Source organism: Mchenga conophoros, linkage group LG3 (genome assembly GCF_057382185.1).
Source record: "Mchenga conophoros isolate Kocher_MC1m ecotype Shallow Benthic linkage group LG3, M_conophoros_male_GT1.1, whole genome shotgun sequence".
Lineage (NCBI taxonomy): Eukaryota > Metazoa > Chordata > Actinopteri > Cichliformes > Cichlidae > Mchenga > Mchenga conophoros.
This window is the reverse complement of record NC_140528.1, coordinates 83605554-83625851: the sequence shown is the minus strand read 5'-3', so window position 1 is coordinate 83625851 and position 20298 is coordinate 83605554. Positions and strand designations below refer to the sequence as shown.

At 39.5% G+C, this 20298-nt stretch overlaps 1 protein-coding gene across 2 annotated transcripts; it reads right to left on the bottom strand.

Annotated features, from left to right (window-relative positions):
• Window positions 1-8015: 8015 nt before the first annotated feature.
• On the bottom strand, window positions 8016-18512 carry LOC146581165 (protein mono-ADP-ribosyltransferase PARP14-like). Of its 2 annotated transcripts, XM_085269669.1 has the most exons (14): window positions 18307-18512; window positions 18088-18212; window positions 14917-16431; window positions 14596-14832; window positions 14134-14358; window positions 13929-13983; window positions 13621-13767; window positions 12881-12943; window positions 12620-12796; window positions 12342-12518; window positions 11616-12230; window positions 10411-10547; window positions 8999-9179; window positions 8016-8556 (listed from the first exon to the last, which is right to left on the bottom strand). In XM_085269669.1, exons 1-14 carry the CDS (start codon window positions 18476-18478, stop codon window positions 8264-8266), a joined length of 4119 nt encoding a protein of 1372 aa, XP_085125795.1. In that variant the 5' UTR covers window positions 18479-18512; the 3' UTR covers window positions 8016-8263. The 2 variants fall into 2 exon arrangements, 1 of the variants encoding a protein (XP_085125795.1); XR_014891702.1 differs by lacking the exon at window positions 8016-8556 and having other exon boundaries at window positions 9044-9179; window positions 11854-12230.
• Between the last annotated feature and the right edge of the window lie 1786 nt (window positions 18513-20298).

The window sequence follows — 20298 nt, the reverse complement described above, 5'->3', positions numbered from 1 at the left end:
ACGTGCTGCTGTTATTCAGCTGCTGGTTTTCTCTTTCTGGCGCGAATTGGGCGACAAACAAACAAGAGAGACAGACTCGCGACAGAAAAGCCGATCAGCTGATCACTAATCAGTTTCACGCTGAAGTAGCAGCAGGAGAGGGAGGGAGAGAGAAGAGGCAGTCGCTCCATATATCAGTCAAGCTTACCGTGGGAATGCTTTACAAACATTTAGATGGACTTACACACTTGCTTTACTTCTCTCTGGGATAACTTTCTCGGAGATGAAATGCCGGTTTGGTAGCGAGGCTCCGACTGCTCAACCAGACCGCAGACGGGTCTGGCACACAGCCCCTCTATCACGTGATGCATACTGCTCCGACGTGCTATGGTTATGAGCCGAGTTATGCCATGTTGCAAGTTTTGTGAGGTGCTTTTTGATATTTAATGGATGGATTACATTTTTTGTTTCTCCGATCCAGTAATTTAAGTCAGTATTGGACTGATACCGATACATAATATCAGATCGGTCCATCTCTACTCTCAACACACTCAATCGAATGTCAGCAGCTGAATAAGAGTTTGTTTTATATTCATAGTGACAAATCGGGTAAGATGCTAGCCAGCCAGTTAAGGGGCTTCCAGGCAGGTTGAGAGATCAAGATCAAATTTAGTCTGCAGCTCCATGCATTTATATATATATATTCATGAATTCCAGGGAATTTACATCTGCCAGGAGAGTTAAATTAAAACACCAGTGTCGTCTGGATTGAAGGACGTCTGGAAAACTCATTGATAACACAACAGGGGTATGGTCTGATGTTACTATGGCCTGGTATTCACAGGATTGGACCCATGGAGTCAACCGATTATTGATGAGAAAATAATCCATCCTAGAATAAGTGTGGGTGTACCTGTGAAAAAACGAGTACTCTCCTCTGTGGGGGTGTAAATAGTGCCAAACATCAGACAGTTAGATAAAAAAAAAAAGGTTAACTCGCTACTCTTAAACTGATTCGGCAACATTATCCGGCTCTGACGCTGAGTTTTTACTGTAACCAAAAGTCATGTTTGAAAGAGCAGTAAACTGTACCAGTGATTGGCTTGGCATTGGCTGGTCAGAGGTCTGTGGTGAACTTGTCCGGCTCACGGTCAGCCGCACTTGTCCACTAGGAAGAGTGATGGTGTGAAACTTCCTCTGCAAAACTCTGTCTTGATCTAAAACGAGCATAAACAGAGTCACTGAAACACAAATATAGGAATACATTTTACAAATAACCGACTGTCCTACCTTCTTTTTCCTTAAAACATATTTTATAAACGTTTCCTCCGAGTTTTTCAAGATTTCCACAGTCGCCACCCCCGGACTCTCGCCTTTTCTGAAAGTATCTCCTCACTTTCTCCTTCTCTCTGTCTGTAAAGTCAGTGGCTTCAAAAAACAGTGGATACGGATATTCATCCATTTTATCTGCAATTCTACACTAACATGAGAACTTTAAGCCCGTCAAACATTTGGCCGCTCTGAGTGCCCGTTTTTCTTTCAGTTTCACTTTTAAAGTATCACATCCTCATGTTTACACTCCCACACCCAGCAATGGGAAAAGTGCGCATTTAATTCTCAGGGGATTTTTTCAGCTCACCTGCTCTGCAGGTATTTTACAAGGTGTTTCAGCTGTCAGAGTATAACTCTAAATCAGCGGTCACCGGTACCGGTCCGTGAGTCGTTTGGTACCGGGCCGCGAGAGTTGAGGCGTGAAATGTATGGTTTTCAGGGGTTTTTTTTATCGGTTTTCAGCGTTATTTTGTTATCGTTTTTATCGTTAACTCGGTTTTCCTGGGTCTTTTCACGTGTGTTTAAATCTTCCTTTTTTCGGTACCGGTACTAGTTTTATTTTGTTGTATTTATCCGCGACACCTTAAAGTCCGTGAAAATGGGCATAAACCGGTCCGTGGCGCAAAAAAGGTTGGGGACCGCTGCTCTAAATCATATTTATGTCTTAATATGGTTTTGAGAAAGACATTTTACCAGTAATTATGTGAGGTCTGACATTAACTCAAGCTCGAGCTGTTTTCATATTTTCATCTGAAAACATCACACTAAAATCTACAGATATGACTTTTACTAAGAAGGAGGTAAATAAGCTCAGGAGATTTGTGGCAGTGACTGATTCATGTGATGAGGTCCTTTATGGACAGATGTCATGCCATGAACAATAGCATACATTACATTGATTCTTTAAACAATGGAGAAGAAGCATCAGTTTGTGAAGATCATATTGCTGAACAAATTATATAAACATCTTAGATTTTTCTTTCTCAAATAGTTTATTGTAAGAACAAACACAGTATATCTAAAAAATCACCGGGCAAAAAAGCATTACTGATTTAATACATTTTAAAAACACTTTTAAAATTTCGTAAAGCTACAGCTACTAAACAAAGTCAAAATTCCTTGTTATTAACTGCTGAGGAAATTACACATCTTTCATTTTAGTATTAAACACTGCATTTATATTTGTGATCCTATAAATCACCAAATGTTTTAATTTTCACATGAATGTCTGTTTACAGTTACAGATTTTGTCTTGATCTCCAACAGTGATCTTCCACATTCTCACATGTAGTTTCAAGCAGTAATCTAGAAATATCTAAAGCTCAGAACCAAATCTTTAGTGTCCAACTGAAGTTACCATAAAATTAAAGTTAGCTTAGTTTATTGTGCATTAAGAAATAATTACATGGTTTTTCAACATATGGTTAGAATAACATTATTGAAACGGTCATATTTTACGTGCAAATTGAGAGAAAGTGACCACACATAAATTTTATGTTGAACTGTCTCGAAATCAGATCTGTGCCTCTTTAAATATGTCCTTCCCATTCAGCAGCCCCGCCTATTAAGGGGTGGGAAAATCCACCTCTTCTATTTTCATCTCAAGCTGCTGAGTAAGGACCCAGACTGCGCTGTGGCAGAAGCAGTTACACAAAGTAAAACTTGTGCTATCATGAGAAACCACTTTTCTTTGAATTTACGTTCAGGAATTTAAGCACAGAGACTTTTGAAGGTGGATTTATTTGCTGTTTAATGTTGTGTAGTTGAGCAGCTAATTATCCATTTTTTCCTACAGAGTGACTATTTGATTGGCTGCTCAGCCATGTGCTGTGACTGGTTGAATAGTTAATGGTGGAATAGAGGAAAAACAGACACACTGTGGAAGAGCCAGAAATTCTAATTAACAATTAAATACACAGTAGTTTATAAACACACAGAGAGTGAAAAACATGAGTGAAAAAGAAACATAAAGTGCATCATGGGAAGGATTGAGGGGTCATCTGCACTAAACATATGCTTTATCAAAAATGGAAGTTTTAAGCCTAATTTAATCTTAACCCACACTACTTTTAAATATCCTAAGAACCAAAAGTAAGCCTGCAGTCTGAGAGCAAAGTGCTCTGTTGGGGTGATACAGTATTATGAGGTCTTTAACATAAGATGGGGCCTGACTGTTCAGAACACTGATGGTAAATCGGTGTTGAAAATGTATTAGCTGTATAGGAAATATTCCCCATGATGAAGCACTAACAGAAGATTATGAGGTAATCTGGATAAGCCTTATGTTAGAGTGGATTGTTAAATGTTGTCATTTTTATGCTTACCATCCATCTCTACATTGTTTAACTGTGGGATGAAAGGAATTCTACTGTCCTTCCCCCCAGATTCTCGAGGTTCTAGGTGGGGGGCTGTAGTCTTTTATTACAGACACATCCTTTTGCTTTTTGATGTAAGCTTCCTGCGTTTACGACCCTTTGGTCAGCAGGAGGTCTGACACACACACACACACACACACACACACATTCTTACAGAAGTTCACACATATACATATAATGCCTTGTCTTAGAACCATGTGGGCGTGGCTTTGTTCTGATGTTTTTTGTGTGAACTGTCTCTCAATAAAAAGGCAGCAGGAGGAGGTCAGAGTCGAGGTCTTTCTCGTGGTGGACACAGGCCTCCCTTGCGCAAGTGATCGATCGATCGATTGTCTTGTTTTCTTCATGATGAATAAGTCTCTAGAATTATTACCATTGAAAATAATAAACATGCTTGGATTTGTTATTCCGTCCACCAAACTGTCATAACGTTCATCAGGCTGATTGGTGCAAGGCAGAGGCACCTTTATGCTGCTGTTGCCCTGAGTGTAAATACCATTGATGGCTTACAAACACTGTCTGAGAACCATCAGCACCTGGTTTTGAATACCCAGGGCTGGACGAGTAGCTGGCATTTATAGCAAAGTCGGTCTGACCATATACAGTTACTGAAAACAGAAAATAAAAGAGAGACATTTAAAATTTTGGAATTACCAGACATGTACAGTATTTTCCGCACTATAAGGCTCACTTGAAATCCTTAGATTTTTTCAAAAAGCAACAGTGCACCTTATAATTCTGACATAAACGGTAGTAACCAGACCGAAAAGCAGCGCACATTTCGGTGCTTTATTTCGGTGCTTTTTTTCCTGAGCTGTGATACACTTCTAGCCAATCATTTTACGTTTCCGAGGATAGTAGGCGGGGCCAGGTACGTACGTTCTGTTAGAGCAGAGCTACAGATTAAAAATGCCCAAGGCGAAGCGGTCAAAAGTCTGGCTGTACTTCACAGCAAAATATGCAAACTCAGCAGCCTGCAACAAGTGCTTTAAGCTGATACTGTGATGGTGTCAAAGGAGGTAACACCAAGAATCCGATTAAACAGCTGGCAACGCATAGCGTTTTTTTAAAAGCCGAGAAATGCGCCGTATTTGATAGCTTGCTGCGAGACCTCACACCGTGCACGTCGGGTGGGTTGCCAGTTATCGGACCCGGAGCAACATCCCCCAAAAACCCGAAGAGGAGAGTCCTGGCCCCTAGCCCTGCCAGTGTAGCAGAAATGATGACGGATGATGATGCAGCAGCAGCCATTCTTCTCTGCATGAGTAGCTTCATGTTGTTCGTGTGTAATTTACGTTGAGTAGGCTAACCACGTTATTACATTAATGCATGTAAGGTGAACTAGCAAACATCATCATAGCTATATGCGGCTGTCCTCTTGTTTGATGGCAGATACTCCCTTCACCCTGGCCAAAAAGGCTAAAATGACCAAAGAAAAAGTGGGAAACAGCTAAACATGAGAGGTTTTTGGATAAAGTTTGTGTTTTTTCCATTGTTTAAGCACTGCTTCCAGCCAAGAGTGATGCCATATATGCCACATAGCTGCAGAAAAGGCACACATTGTTATCTTTTTACAAAAAAAAAACAGCTGAACATGAGAGGTTTTTGGACCAATTTTGTGTTCTCCATTCTTTAAGCACCGGTTCGAGCACCGTTTGAGCACCGGCACCGTTTCAAAAGTACCGATTTGGCACCGGTTGTCATGGTCCCTGTGCCTCACCAGCTGATTCTGTATTAGGCAACATGTTTTCTCTCTCTCTCTCTCTCTCTCCTGCCGGGGCGATGCTCATTACGGGCTCCCGCCCCTGGCCCACGCACCTGCTGCCGATCGGGATAATCACAAGGCCGATTTAAGACAGCAGCACTGTGTCACTCGTCGCTGGATCGTTGAGTTATCAGCGTCAGTCGCTCAGTAGATTGCAAATAAGGATCTGTGAGTTCGTTCCGTCTGTTCGCCTCTAACTATTATCTCTGTGTACAGATCTATCCCGGACCTTTCCCTGCCTGCCTGTCATCCCGTGGACGAGTGAGTGGATGGTGTTTCCCCAGTGTGGGGAGTGAAGAGAGAGAGCCTTTGGAGGACGTCAGAGCCCCGTCTTTTCCCTCACATACCCCGGAACCCTGGACCCCCCTCCCCTCCCTCCAGCACTTTGTAAATAGCATCACCTGGTGTCGTTGTGTGAATAAAATCTGTAAATCCTGTAAGGAGTCCCGGTCTGCGCCTGAGTCCGTTAACTGAAACCTGACACCGGTATCGGATAAAACCTAAACGATACCCATCCCTACTTATAATCGCCTTATGTATGAATTCTGGTTGTGCTTACTGACCTCAAACCGATTTTATGTGGTACACGGCACTTAAAAAACTGTCAAAAAATGTTTTAGTACGACTTTAGTAAGCTACAAAGCCGCACGCCACTTGATGGATTGTCAGAGCATTACAGCTACCGTAGGCAGGTGCCTCACGGAGTAATCTGGGTCCTAAATTCAGTCCTCTTCAGGACCCAAAGTCAAATGACAATGTGACATTTTCTAACCCCCTATCTTCTACCACTGATAGTGTTCTACAGTCCAGAACAGTCCATTTTGCAAGAGAATTTGTGAGTTTGTTCGGTGTTGACTTACTAATTTTGGTCCTGAAACCAGTCATTTCATCAAGTTTGGGCTGCCGACACCTTTAGTTGGTACTCAAACTGGAACTGCTAGCACTAATAGCTCCCACAGTTTCTGTGCTCGCTGCAACATGTTTTCAGAGTCAAAGTCAAAGTAAACTTTATTGTCATCTCTGCTATATACAGTACAGTATATAGAGAACTGGAGACGACGAGGCTCCAGTTCCATTCAGTGCAAAAGAATAGCAATAAATATAGAGAGTAAGAATAAATATACACTTTCAGACTGAGGTAAGAGGAGTAAATATACACTTTGAAGTAAAAAAGGCTAATAATATTCTAAAATTTACATTACATTACATCTGCATTTAGATAGTAACATAAGGTTAAAGTGCTTGTATGCAAACTCCTTTTTGCACAGTTTGCACAAAACCACACTTTTATCAAGGCTTCCGCCTGCCAGTCTTTTGAAATTAAATTTGCCTTTGACCAGTCCTAGCAACGCGCTTTACTCTGATTCTGGGGGTGTCCAAAACCATGGGCTGCATCCTCCTGAGGATGCATTTGTAGGCCAATTACGTCACAGCCAGGTGACGAAGGCTGTCTAAAACCATAGACTCCTCCAAATGCAGCAGACAAATGCATCCTCCTTTTCCCCAGATTTGGAGGATGAGTCTGGTGTATCCTTCGTGGCCCACCATATCCCAGAATTCATAGCGCGGCCCAGCCCAGCTACTTAGTTTTAATATTACTCTTATTACGCTTTCTGGGTCACAAAATAAACTTTTAATATATTTTCAGGCGAGAATGTAGCTGTGTAATCTTCAAATATCTGCTCGGTTTATCAAGACATCGCATATTTGCAAAAGTGCTCCGACGTTGTTGGAGACGTCTGTTACCCACCAGCTCGATAGCCAGCCGGGAGCTCGAGGGTCACTAGAGCCGTCGAGAACGGCACATCATTTTCAGATCACCGCAGTCTTTCGCTACTCAGGTAAAACGTAATATATAAGTCACTTAGATTACCTAAAAATGTTACTGTTTGGCTTTTTCAGTGTTTTATTTGTTTGTGAGTAAATCGGTTTGGCTGAGATTAAAGTTATTAGATTAGATTAGATTAAATAAAACTTTATTAATCCCTCGGGTGGGTTCCTCCTTAGTTTTCACACAGCTGAAACGAAGAAAACTGAATAAACAGAAGTGTGAGATGGTCAAGAATTTACTCCAGTGCCCTGTTATATTTTAGATAGCAAGGAGCAGACGGCTGAGTTTATTAAACTCCACCGAGACAGCAGTGACGCAAATCTGAAGGCTAGACCATCCAATTTCACAGCCGTTTACTTCCGGCCTACCCGACCTTCTAAAGACCCGGCCCACATAGACCGCAATGGCCGGGTCCTCGGGAGGATGCAGCCTATGGTTTTGGGCACGCCATCTTTGTAGCTCTGATGTGTGCATCAGTGTAATCGGTATACCAGGAAATTGTGCATTAACAAAATTTCTTGTTTGATTGGAATGCAAAGTGCGTTTAAATGCGTTATTTTTTTTTCAAATTAATTAATCGCAATTAACAAGGAACTGACCTGCCAGCCCATTGTTCCTTCATTGGTGGTAGTTTCAGTCATTATGCAAATGCACTGTTTATAAGGGTTGGGGAAACCTGCAGTCAGCTGAGACTGAAGAAGTCACTTGGATGCATGACGAAACGTTTCTCCCACTAAAAATGCTACATCCAAATGAACAGAATCAACTTTTTGGGATTTACTTACTTGGATGATTGAGATGTTTGCATAATGCGACCAAAATTCAATTAAAATTATACAGTTTCTATTTTCTGGGTCCTTTACAAATGTAACTTTTCCACACACTTCCAGTTACTACATAAATCTTTATGTAGTTAGAAATATAACTTTAATATTGTTCTTTTTGGACCTTCATATTTCCACAGTAGAAAATACTTTTCCCTTAATCTCCTTTGAATGTGATGAGGTAGTCGGGGTATGCTTGGTTGTCATGGAACACAATATACATGGCAGGGTTATCAATTTTGTCCACTGCGCTATCGAAGCGGTTGTGAGGCTGCTGGCTGTTTCGGAGTGGAAGCACCTTCATGGTAGCTTGGCCCTGAGTGAAGACGCCTGTGAGGACTCGGGCGACGAACATTAACCGAGAACCATCAGCAGCTGGCTTGGAGTAGGTGGGCTGGGCTGAGTAGCTGGCGTTTACAGCAAAGTAGGTCCCATGACCGTATGCAGTTGCTGAATGTAGGAAGAAAAAAAAGGAATTAGTAATAGGTTATCATATGAGGCGACTTTTGTTGTGATTTGGTGCTATATAAATAAAATTGAATTGAATTGATTTGAATTGATAAAACATGGTGACTTCCAACATATATTACGTAAGTATTGTAAGTCTTGCATTTAATATCCTAAGAGTCCTGTTTGTGTCTATAAATGATGGTTAAATACAACCACATTCAAGACCATAAAATACTTGAAGCAGTCTGCAAATGATCAATCTGTCACCATGTAATGGTGGACCAATATAGACACAATGTCAGAGTGATCAGAGCGGTAAAGACTTACATGTATATGTAAAACCTTGGTGTATAGGAGGTAATAATTTCTAAGACAAAGTCAACATTAGTGATTCGTTTTGAAGCAACAGAAAAATGTTGTCTTGTTCAGTAACAATTATCACCGTTTTGTCCAGCAAAACTCCTGTTGAATCCAGTTGTCATGATGGAGTGGCAGTTTTCCTGGGTCGTCCCGTGGTACAGAGGTTTCTCCGCTGCTCCTCCCTCGTGTGCGTTCTTATCAGAAATGTGCTTCTTCTGGGCTTCATAGGCGCGCCGCAGGTGAACGTTCTGCAAACGTTCAATCTGACAAGAGAGACCGAAGCCAAAGGATCAAAGAGATGCCAAACAAAGCAGTGTGGATATTAATTACATCTGATGGCTTAGTTCATGTCTTTATGGTGGTAACCATAAACTGAGGCATGTGTTTCAGGTATGAGAAGTTTAGATTACAGCAGTGAATAATTAATGACTTTCTTACTGCAAAACTGAAAACTTTAGAAACTTAAAAATTAAAATAAAAAACACACTTTAGAAACATGATATTTCTCAGGTAGGGAGTTTGAATTTTTCATAGCATTTCTGAGCAAATATATTGACATCGGTTCAATGGACCACAGAGATATGGTGGCCGGAAACTGCAAATATCCAACATAGATAGATAAATTGATTGATAAAATAAAATATAATGTATTTATTTTTTTAATGTGGCAATTAATTTGTTGACAGAATGTGACTGATTTCTGTTTTCTTTAATTTCCTGTATTTCTCTTTTTTCATTTTGATTTTAATATATAAATTTACTAAATAAATTAATTAAATCCAATCATGTTTTACGTGTGGACACAAAAGGATCAAAATCACTTTTATTGTTTTTATGTGCAGGTACACTGGTATAGACCCTGCGAGTTAAATTCTTATGTGCAAGCTTCACAAGCAACAGATGTGTGCAAAATACAATAACATAAGAACAAAGAGAATTATAAGAATGGGAATCTGAGAATTATAAGAATAAATATATGTACAAATATAAGAATGTATGCACATTACTCAATATGTATACCAAATATGTATGTATACATATATGTGTGCCTGCGTGTGTGTATACATATATATAAAATTAAATAAAGTAAAATATACAAAATTTACAGAGGTTAGTAGGAGAGCAGGTATGTGATGATGCTGCAGTTGCCCCGGGTTACAGGACATTCTTTCTTCATATAGGAAAAAGAAATTCCAATGGAAAAATATTTTTACCATTTTTAGATTTAAAAAAAAGAAATACCTTTTTGTTACACCTTTTATATTACCAAAAAATGTAAATAATGACCACATGCACTGCTGATATAAAGTCTGGTGCACTTAATACAATCCCTGAATGTTAACATGTATCATGATAGCTGACCAGTTAAGCAGACCACATTACAGTCAGTAATGCTCACCAGTTTGCACTGTAATGCCACAATCAACTTTTTCAGCTTGTATGCATGTACTTGTGTATATATGTACTTGTACTTGTGCAGGAAAAGCCACCCACCTTCATCACAGTTTTGGGGACAGTTCGTTTGAAAGCCTCCTTTACTGTGTGATACTCTGCAGAAGAAGTCTCCAGAGAAACCACCTTCATAGTCTCATTGGCAGCCATGGGGTCCCAGTACAGAGGGAAAGTAAAGTCTGAAAAAGACAACATGTTTGTTATATTTTATTAAGTCAGGTAATGTAGTATACACAAGAGAAGACACAGAAGAAACTGTTTTGTTTTGTTGTTGTTGTTTTTTTTTTGTAGGATGGCGCATGAAAAGAACAAAAACAGAACTTGTAAGTTTAGGCTTAGACACAGGGTTTTGGCTTCTGTGGGACACTTAAGTATTTCTCTAACTGTGTATTCTTGTTTGTCCTTGTTTTTTTCTCCTGTTCCAAAGTTTTTTCGGTTCATTCTGTGTTTTGGTTTTGGCATTGGACTTAGCTTAGCTCCTTAGTCTTTTGAATTTCCTGTTTTCTGTGACTTTAGTGCTTGCTTTCTTTAACTGATGATAAGTTTGTTAAAGCCCTTTTCTATTCCGATTCTGTTCCTTCAGCTGTGTCTCTATGTTTATCTTCTGTCTCTCTGTCACACTTTCATGTTGTGAGTCTGTCATCTCTTACTTCCTGTTTTACTTTGGTGGTATTTCGTCTCTTGCGCTTCGTGTCCAGTTCTTTCCTCTGTCTCATCAATCTTCCCTTGCCCTTTGTTGTGTTCTCTCTCAGCTCTTTTCCTCTGTGCCTTGTGTTTTCTAAGAAGTTGAAAAAGTATTTTTTCTCCTCTGTTTCTTTGCATTTTTAAGAGCTTAGCAATAAAGCTGTCATTGACTTTTACACATTGCATAGATGTTTTAAAATTGGGATTTGGTTCAGTCCACCCACATATCAGTCTTAACACTGTTTGCTATATTGGTGCCCTTCTGACACCAATCTAACACTGCTTTGCAATGCAATTTGAAATCAGCAGATAAGGAGAGACTTTGATATTTCTAATATTGAAATTTTGACATTTCCTGTTTCAAAACTGTTTACTGTTACTGTCATTCCTCATAGTGACTTTTGCAACTATTTTTACAAGTACATTTTTTAATACTTTTTTAGTAGAATTATTTCTTTCAAAACCTTAACATTTTTTTATTGAAGTTTGTATTACTCTCAAGCATCAAACTCCAGTATCAGTCTGGCTCATTTTTGTAACATCTCTGAGAACTATCTACTCACCTGGAAGATTCTCAAGTCGTTTCAGCTTTGTCGCCTGTCTGCTCAGTGGTCGTGTGGCCACCATTGCCTGTACATCAACCTCCCATATAAGTCCCTGTGCATCTGTTATTCCTTCTGTTAATTCGTTTTTTTCCAATTGGTGATTAGCTGATTTGGGAAGTCTTTCCCAGTTACCATTATTTGCCAGGATGCACCAAACCACTTTGTTGTAAACATCCTCCTCCTCCCTCACTCTCACCTCTCTAGTGAGGGTCATGTACTGACACTGATTCATTTTCTGCATAACCCAGGTGATCCCGTCTTTTAGCCCGCTCACTGTTAGGGCGCCAGACTGATCAGTTTGCATGAATAGACCTTCAGACTCCACCAGCTCCTTCAGCTCCATCATGTCATCCTGGTTGAGGAGTTCCAGTTCCTCCTTTGAGAAGGTTTTACTGGAGCACTGCGTCTGATATTGATGCTTCAGCTTTTCCATGGCATCATCAATGTCCGTTCTGGAAAGACCCAGAAATGTGAAGACAGACTGCTGACTTGTGGAGCTGATTTGGAGACTGCTGAGGTATGCACTCACACTAGGAGCAGACTGTTGTTGCTGTTGTTGTTCTTGAAATGACACTGGAAGGTGGATCAAACAAATAAGTAAAATAATTTTTAATCTGCTTTTATTTTAAAAATCACTACACTAAATAACCACACAAGATGTCAGTTTGTGAATATTTCTGTCACCTCTGTTGATGACAGCTGGGGAATACATCTGCATCGCTTCCTCTTTAAAAGCCAAGAAGACATCGATCTTAATCAGGACGAGGCGGATGTTGGTGAGGCTGTTCATTGATGATGTAGAAGACTTGATCCCTTGAAGAATAGTTCCTGCCACAACAGCAGGGTCCAACTCACCAGCACCTGGAAAAACACCACTTGCATTTAGGGGTGCGTGTGTGTGTGTGTGTGTGTGTGTGTGTGTAGCACAATAAATTCTTAGAATGCCAAAAAAAAATACTTACCAGCACAAATGGCCGGAATTGCCACAGAGCTGTATTTATACCATTCACAATAGTAAATGATATCACACACAAGTTGTTCAATAAGGGCTTCATCTCTTTGTCCACATACATGAAAAATTGCTTTACAGGGGAAGTTTCCAGACTGGGTCACATAAATTTCTCCTCGGTCCACTTTTGCTGCACAGAAAGTGACACAGGAAGCATGAGTGAGAGTCAGATAAGTAAGATAAGAAGATAAATAGCTGCTTCTCTTTTTCTCACCTGCTTTCAGTTCAGTTTCCACCTGTGGTCCAGCTACAGTTAAGATGTCTTTGCATACTCCATCTTAGAAGGAGAAGAAAAAGAATAAAAAATTAATGAATACATAAATCTGGACCTAGTAACAACCTTAGATGTATTTTTTACATTAGTTTCATTGCAATCATTCAAATAGCTGTGGACAAATCTCAATCAATTTCAACTACTCTAAGACAGATGCATGCAGTGTAATATCAGACATTCTACCCATTTGATTTCTTAGTTTTGATTCCTCTGACAGTGACTCAAGCCACATGATCTGTTTCTATTTCACAATCAATCTACAAGTATTTATAGGAAATGCTGCTGAATTTGCCTGATCCGCACTTGGACAAAAAATGTGAAACTACAACCATGATAGGTACGAGATATAAAATACAAAATGTAAACTAGTAGTTAGCTTTGCAGCCACATGCACATTAAATGTAAAGTATAAGTAACTGACTAATTACATACATTGTGGGACCATGACTACTTGTGCTCATTTCATGATGTGCCAGTTCATAAGTATATGCCAAATGAAAACTTCAATCTTCAAAGATTACATTCAAATATACATCCCCATTTCTGAGCAAATATTCATAAATAGCTGTCTGCCTTTGGCATCCACAGAGAGCTATGCTACCATTGTGGTTAAAAATAACTTTACAGTTACAGGGTGAACATCCTGCTCACTACGCCTTCCTGCCTTGTGTTTCACCTACCAAGGTTAAAATTTTGGAAGTCTGTTGTGTTCACCACAGCATCTGTAGTTTCATTAGTGATGTCACCAAACACCACATGTAGTTTAACTCCTCTTTCCAGTATCATGACAATGTCATCTAGGTCACTGGTGAGGGACCTGAAGATTGCTGAGATGAAGAACACCACACATTAGATTTTGTCTGAAATTTATTCTGATACTGAGGGTGCTGATGAAGATGGTAAAATATGACACTGGCTGAATGGTTTTTATCTGCTCACTATGCATCAATGTCACATACTGAAGACAGTATGAGCAGTGCAAGTTTACCTTGGCCTCCCTGGTTCATATTTAAGCTGAGCTGTTTGTAGACATCGTGGTAGCACTGTAGATAAAAACACAGAATAACACGATAAAGAATTGATGCATGGTCAGAACAGCCCTGTTTTTGTTTTTTAAAGTGCTTTATAAATTAAGTGATATAGTATGATATGCATGTTACATGTCAGATCAGGACATATCGATTGACACTGACCGCCTCAGAATCAGGGTAACCAGGTTTAATGACAATGTGGATGTTTGTAAGAGATCCAGAAGATGCAGATAATCCAAACTGGTGAATGATGTCGGTCAACACTTGAATAGCTTCTCTCAGCGGGTATTGTAAAACAATTCCTGGCCCAATGATTGGAATGGCCACTGAACCCAAATTCAGCTGTGCACAAAGCTCCAGACACCTCTTCAGACCGTTACCAAGAGCCTGCAAATCAAAAGTTATATATTTTTAAACTATGATACAGTTAGATTTCATTCTATAAGTTTGTGCCATATAACATCAAGTTATTCCAAACTACTATACACAGACTATACACAGAAATGGTACTTTATTTAATTTCATGAAACTTTACCAATCCCAAAGGAAATTCATTCATGTACTTCTAAAGGTAAATGAATTTGATCTTTTCCATCACTATAAGTATTATGTCCTCAATTTTACCTGAACGCTCTTTCCTCTTACTCCGTCCCAAGGCAAGCACTCAATGAAGAAAATCTTGGAGCAGCCCAGAGATGGAGGTGCATCAACCAGCTGAACATCACCAGGGGCGAGGGCACAACTGGCTAAGACTGAATCAAACTTTAACTTTAATACATTCCCAGCTTTGGCCAACAAATTGTTGCCAATATTTGTAGAAGTCAGCTGCTTGTTGAGCATGGGGACCACCAGAACATCCGCCTGCAGAAATAATATTGAATAACATGAATATTGATATTTTATTTTGGGATTATGGGAAATAGAATTGAATGGAAATAATCAAACCTGTTCATTTTCTAAACTGCTGAGTTTGATCTTCAGGTTTGTTCTGTTGATTGCAGAGTTTCCAACTGTGCTGTACATGCTGCTGCTGTAGCTGAGAGATCTAGGTGTGTCACTGAGTCTGCTGGTGTTTCGTGGTCTTTGCACGTTTGGGATGGCTGCAGTTTGCTTCTCTCGGATAATGACGTGACAGGAACCCTCTATCAGCTCTTTAGTCACTTTACCCTCTTCCTGGAAGTACTGCTGAGCCCCTGGTCCATCTAGAGTCAAAGTGTCTACTACAACACTGTCTAGAGTTGATGTTAGGGCCTCCTTGGCCTCCTGAACATGACATCGAGGACCAGACACAAACACACAAGGATTTGGAAAATGTGAGGCTTGTAAGGTCACCTTGGTCTGCTTCATGCCAATCAAGTCTAGGATTTTATTAAAACAGTAGACAGTGTCATGATGAAGCAGATTGATGGTTTCTTGAGTTGAAACTTGATTCAACTGGAAGTCATGAAGAACTTCATTGAGCTTGGCCACATTTTCACTGAAGCCCACCAGTCGGACTTTGGTTGTTGAGGTTCCCCTGGCGCCTGGCATGTAGCTGATGTCCACTCTGAACTCTCTACTGTTTGCCTCGTTCTTGGCTTTCGTCAGAATTTCTTTCAACCTGTTGAGATCTATTGCACCCTGCAGCTGTACAGTGGTCACTTTAAGGTCTCTCATTACTGCTGCCTCTGCCTCATTCAGAGCATCAGAGGACAAACTGGACAGAACCAGATCTGCACCCACCTCAAAGAAAACAGGGTTTCTGAGGCTCTGCTGGAAGCGAGTTTGGTATTTTGGGATGGCATCACTGGTCTTCATGAAGGTTAGCAGAGCTGTAGGGAACTTAACGCTCTTCTCCTTTACGTTCTTAATCAGTTCGACCAGTTTTGCAGCTCCTGACTGCACCTCTTTGTCAGGGCCCTCCAAAGTGATCATGGCACTACCTCTGATGATTGCAACCTCTGGACAATTAGCACGCATTTCTCGATTGAACTCTTCTTCTATGAGCTTGAACTTCTTCTCCACAATCGGCATTTCCTTTTTGGTGGGTAGGCTTTTTTCCAGAACTGCAATCTTCTCCTTCACGGCATCAACCTCTCCTACAACCACAGCATAGCCACTCTCTGTGTAAACTTTGATATCATCTGTCTTAAAGGCCGAGTCCTGCAGTACCATTTTCATCTGTTTTGGCTCAAGTACATGAAAACAGTTGTAGGTCTCGGTGAGCTGAACGAAGACCTGATCCACCTGATACTCCCATTTCTCTGCAGCACCACCAAAACCTCCTCCTGGACCCTTGTCAACCTCCCCTCTAACCAAAACCTCCTCTTCATCAAAATTTAGCTCCACTGTGCAGCCGATTGACGACAGTTGTTTTTCAAAAAATTTGTATGCTTTACAGTTGTCTCTCAGGAAAAACATCAGGAAAACATCTATCCTGAAAGTCTTCTCAAGACCCTTTATGTTTGGGTTTGTTGAGGTCTAAAAGACGGAAAGAAATCAAACAAATCTGTGAGTTTATGCTATAAGATATGCTACTTATTGTGTACCACATAGGTCTGGGCAGTAAGTCAAAAATGAATCATAACCCTCTTTCAAAACCTCTAATTGACGTTATCTTTGCCATGTCATGTATTTTATTTCTTTTCTCTTTATACTTATTAATACTTCACCCATTATGTACTATCTCTGCTATGTCCAGTCTGTGGCATGACAACCATCATAGAGGAAACTTGAAACGCCGAGCCCAATGCCCAATTGACTTTAGTAAACACAACATCAATCAAAAAGAAGAAAACTATGAGAAAATACCAAAAATATCTCAGCTTTAGTGGTTCAGCATATTTACAGCACAAACCTAGTTTGTGTGTCATTGCGTTCAATTAATCATGATTTTTATTTAAAGTCATATCGCACAGCCCTAGCACCTCAACATCCATCCAACATCCAAACACCATTTTAATCACCACCTCTTAAAAAAAGACAAGTATAAGTATTTGTTTCCTAAATAAACTCGTTTCACAAAAAACTGGATTTCACAGCAGTTGCCAGTGGTACAGATTCATACAGTCCTATGTAGATAAAACAGATTGACATTAACATTAATATTTCTGTTAATATGTTTTTGTTTTTCTTTGTTATGTCTGACTATGACACTGTCTTATAACAGAAATACACCACAACCCTGTTTCTAAAACAATTAGGCTATTGTGTACAATGTAAATGAAAGCAGAATGAAATAATTTGTGAATCATTTAAAACATGATGTTTTTTGTTTTGTTTTGTTTTTTATCTGTGTGCTAGTTTAGTGGCCAGACTGCTTCGAGCTGATAGGAAAGAAAAAGTAACTCAAATGACAACTCATTACAATCAAAAACTAACAGCAAAGATATAAAGCAGTACTGAAGTCTTACTTGGTACTATCAAGGTGAAAGTAAAGTGTCCCATGAGTGTATCACCATCTTGCTTGTTGTCACCCATGTTCTGAAAAGCATTATCTTTGATGGTATGGAGGTGGAGTGACATACATGGCATGGGTTACTTACTTGTCTACAAAGGCTTTAATGCAAAAGCATGCTGTGCTATCCACATGATGTATTTTTCAGGGAAGGGCTTCCTTATTTAAACACTAAACTACACTTATATTTTAAACTTTGTATCAAAAGTGAGACTCATAAGTTAAAGAAGCCTGAGAACTGTCAGCCACTGAAAACATCTGAGGCATAATAATAACGATGAATAACAAAGATGGCACAGCAAAAGTGGAGCAAACATATACTTCCAAAACTAAAGTGGCTGGTGTGTCTATTGCCCAAATGTTGTAAGAAGAGGAAGTGATACATCACTGATATTCTTCTAAAACAACAAACACATTCTGTAAATTTGTCCTTGACATCGAATTTAATGATCGTGTAGTTTTTAAAAGAGAGAGTTTTACTATTTAGAATGTATTCTTTGCAGTACTTGCAATGTGTTTTAACTATTTTACAATCATCTGTTTTTGTCAATATTGTCCTCAGCGGTCCAACTTTCCCTGGAGGCTAACTCCTCTAAAACTGGTTTCGCAACATTATCCGGCTCTGACGCTGAGTTTTTACTGTAACCAAAAGTCATGTTTGAAAGAGCAGTAAACTGTACCAGTGATTGGCTTGGCGATGGCTGGTCAGAGGTCTGTTGCGAATTTGTCCTGCTCACGGTCAGCCGCACTTCTCCACTCGGAAGAGTGATGGTGTGAAACTTCCTCTGCAAAACTCTCTCTTGATCTGTAAAACATCCATAAACAGAGTCACTGAAACAGCCTGCAATTAAACACAAATCCCCCCCAAAAAATATTTTACAAATAATCGACTGTCCTACCTTCTTTTTCCTTGAAACAGATTTTATAAACGCTTCCTCCGAGTTTTTCTACATTTCCGCAGTCGCCACCCCCGGAGTCTCGCCTTTTCTGAAAGTATCTCCTCACTTTCTCCTTCTCTCTGTCTGTAAAGTCAGTGGCTTCAAAAAACAGTGGATACTGATATTCATCCATTTTATCTGCAATTCTACACTAACATGAGAACTTTCAGCCCGTCTAAAACTTGGTTGTGCCGCTCTGTGAGTGCCTGTTTTTGTTTCACTTTCACTTTTCAAGTATCGCATCCTCATACTTAAACTCATACACCCAGCAATGCAAAAAGTCCGCATTTAATTTTCAGGGGCTTTTCAGCTCACCTACCTACTCTGCAGGTACTTTACAAGGTGTTTCAGCTGTCAGAGTATAACTCTAAATCATATTTATATCTTAACATGGTTTTGAGAAAGACATTTTACCAGTAATTATGTGAGCTCTGTCATTAACTCAAGCTTTAAAACATCAAAGAGAATTCTACAGATATGGCTTTTACTAAGAAGGAGGTAAATAAGCTCAGGAGATTTGTGGCAGTGACTGATTCATGTGATGGGGTCCTTTATGGGCAGATGTCATGCAGTGAACAATAGCATACATTACATTGATTCTTTAAACAAGGGTGTAGGAGCCATTTTTGGGTTAATACCTTATGTGGCCGCTAGAGGTCACCTTTTTCTGTTTTGTTCATGTAAAGGTATTTAAGGTAGACGCACGTAATCGGCGTCAGGTGTGTCATTAATTGTAAGAAGGCAAACAGTTTGAGACCGCTGCGCTGTTATGTTAAGATGATATGGGAATAAAGACCAAAAAGGACAAGATAAGAAGTACTGGAGTTATTGGACTGTTTACTTAATTCATACGTACCAGTGACATCGCGTCACCCCCGTTAACGACCACCTCAGTCGCTTCAACCGTAGGCTTAGCCTCTACAGTTAGAGAAGTGGCATCAGTTTGTTAAGATCAAATTGCTGAACAAATTATATAAATATGTTAGATTTTTCATTCTCAAAGAGTTTATTTTAAGAGCAAACAGTATATGTAAAAATTCACAGGGCAAAAAAAGCATTGTTGATTTAATACATTTTAAAAACACTTAAATTTTCATAAAGCTACAGCTACTAAACAAACTCCAAATCTTTTATTATTCACTGCTGAGGAAATTAAACATCTTTCACTTTAGTGTGAAACACTACAGTTACTTTTGTGCTCATTTTGGTAAGTCATCAGTTACAGATTTGTCTTGGTCTTCCACAGTGTTCTTCCACATTCTCACATGTAGCTTCAAGTGGTAATCTACAAATATCTAAAGCTCAGAATCCAAACTTTAGAGTCCAATTGAAGTTAGCTTAGTTTATTATGCATTAACAAATAATGACACAGTTTTTCAACATATGGTTTGAATAACATTATTGAAATGCTCATATTTTAGATGTAAATTAACAGAAAGACCAGAGACCTGACATAAATTATAATTTGAACTGTCTCGACATCAACAGTGATCTGTGCCTCTTTAAATATGTCCTTCCCATTCAAAGGTGCTTCAGCAGCCCCGCCTACAAGGGCTGGGAAAATCCAGACTGCGCTGTGGCAGAAGTAGTAACACAAAGTTACACTTGGCCTGTCTTGAGCAGCCAGTTTTCTTTAAATTTAAGTTCAGGAATTTAAGCACAGAGACTTTTGAAGATGGATTTATTTGCTATTTAATGTTGTGTGGTTGAGCGACTAATTACTTCTCCAGTTTTTCCACAGAGTGACTATTTCATTGGCTGTTCAGTTAATAGTGAGTTGTATAAGAAGATAATAAGAATAACAATAAGAAGATTCCTTTTATCAGAAGAGTCAAAATGTTGTTCAACACAAAACAGCAGCCATGTTGCAAAGCAAGCTGCTGTCTGCACTCACTGTTTAATTTAATTCAATTCAGTTCAGTTCAATTCAATTCAGTTTTATTCATATATAAC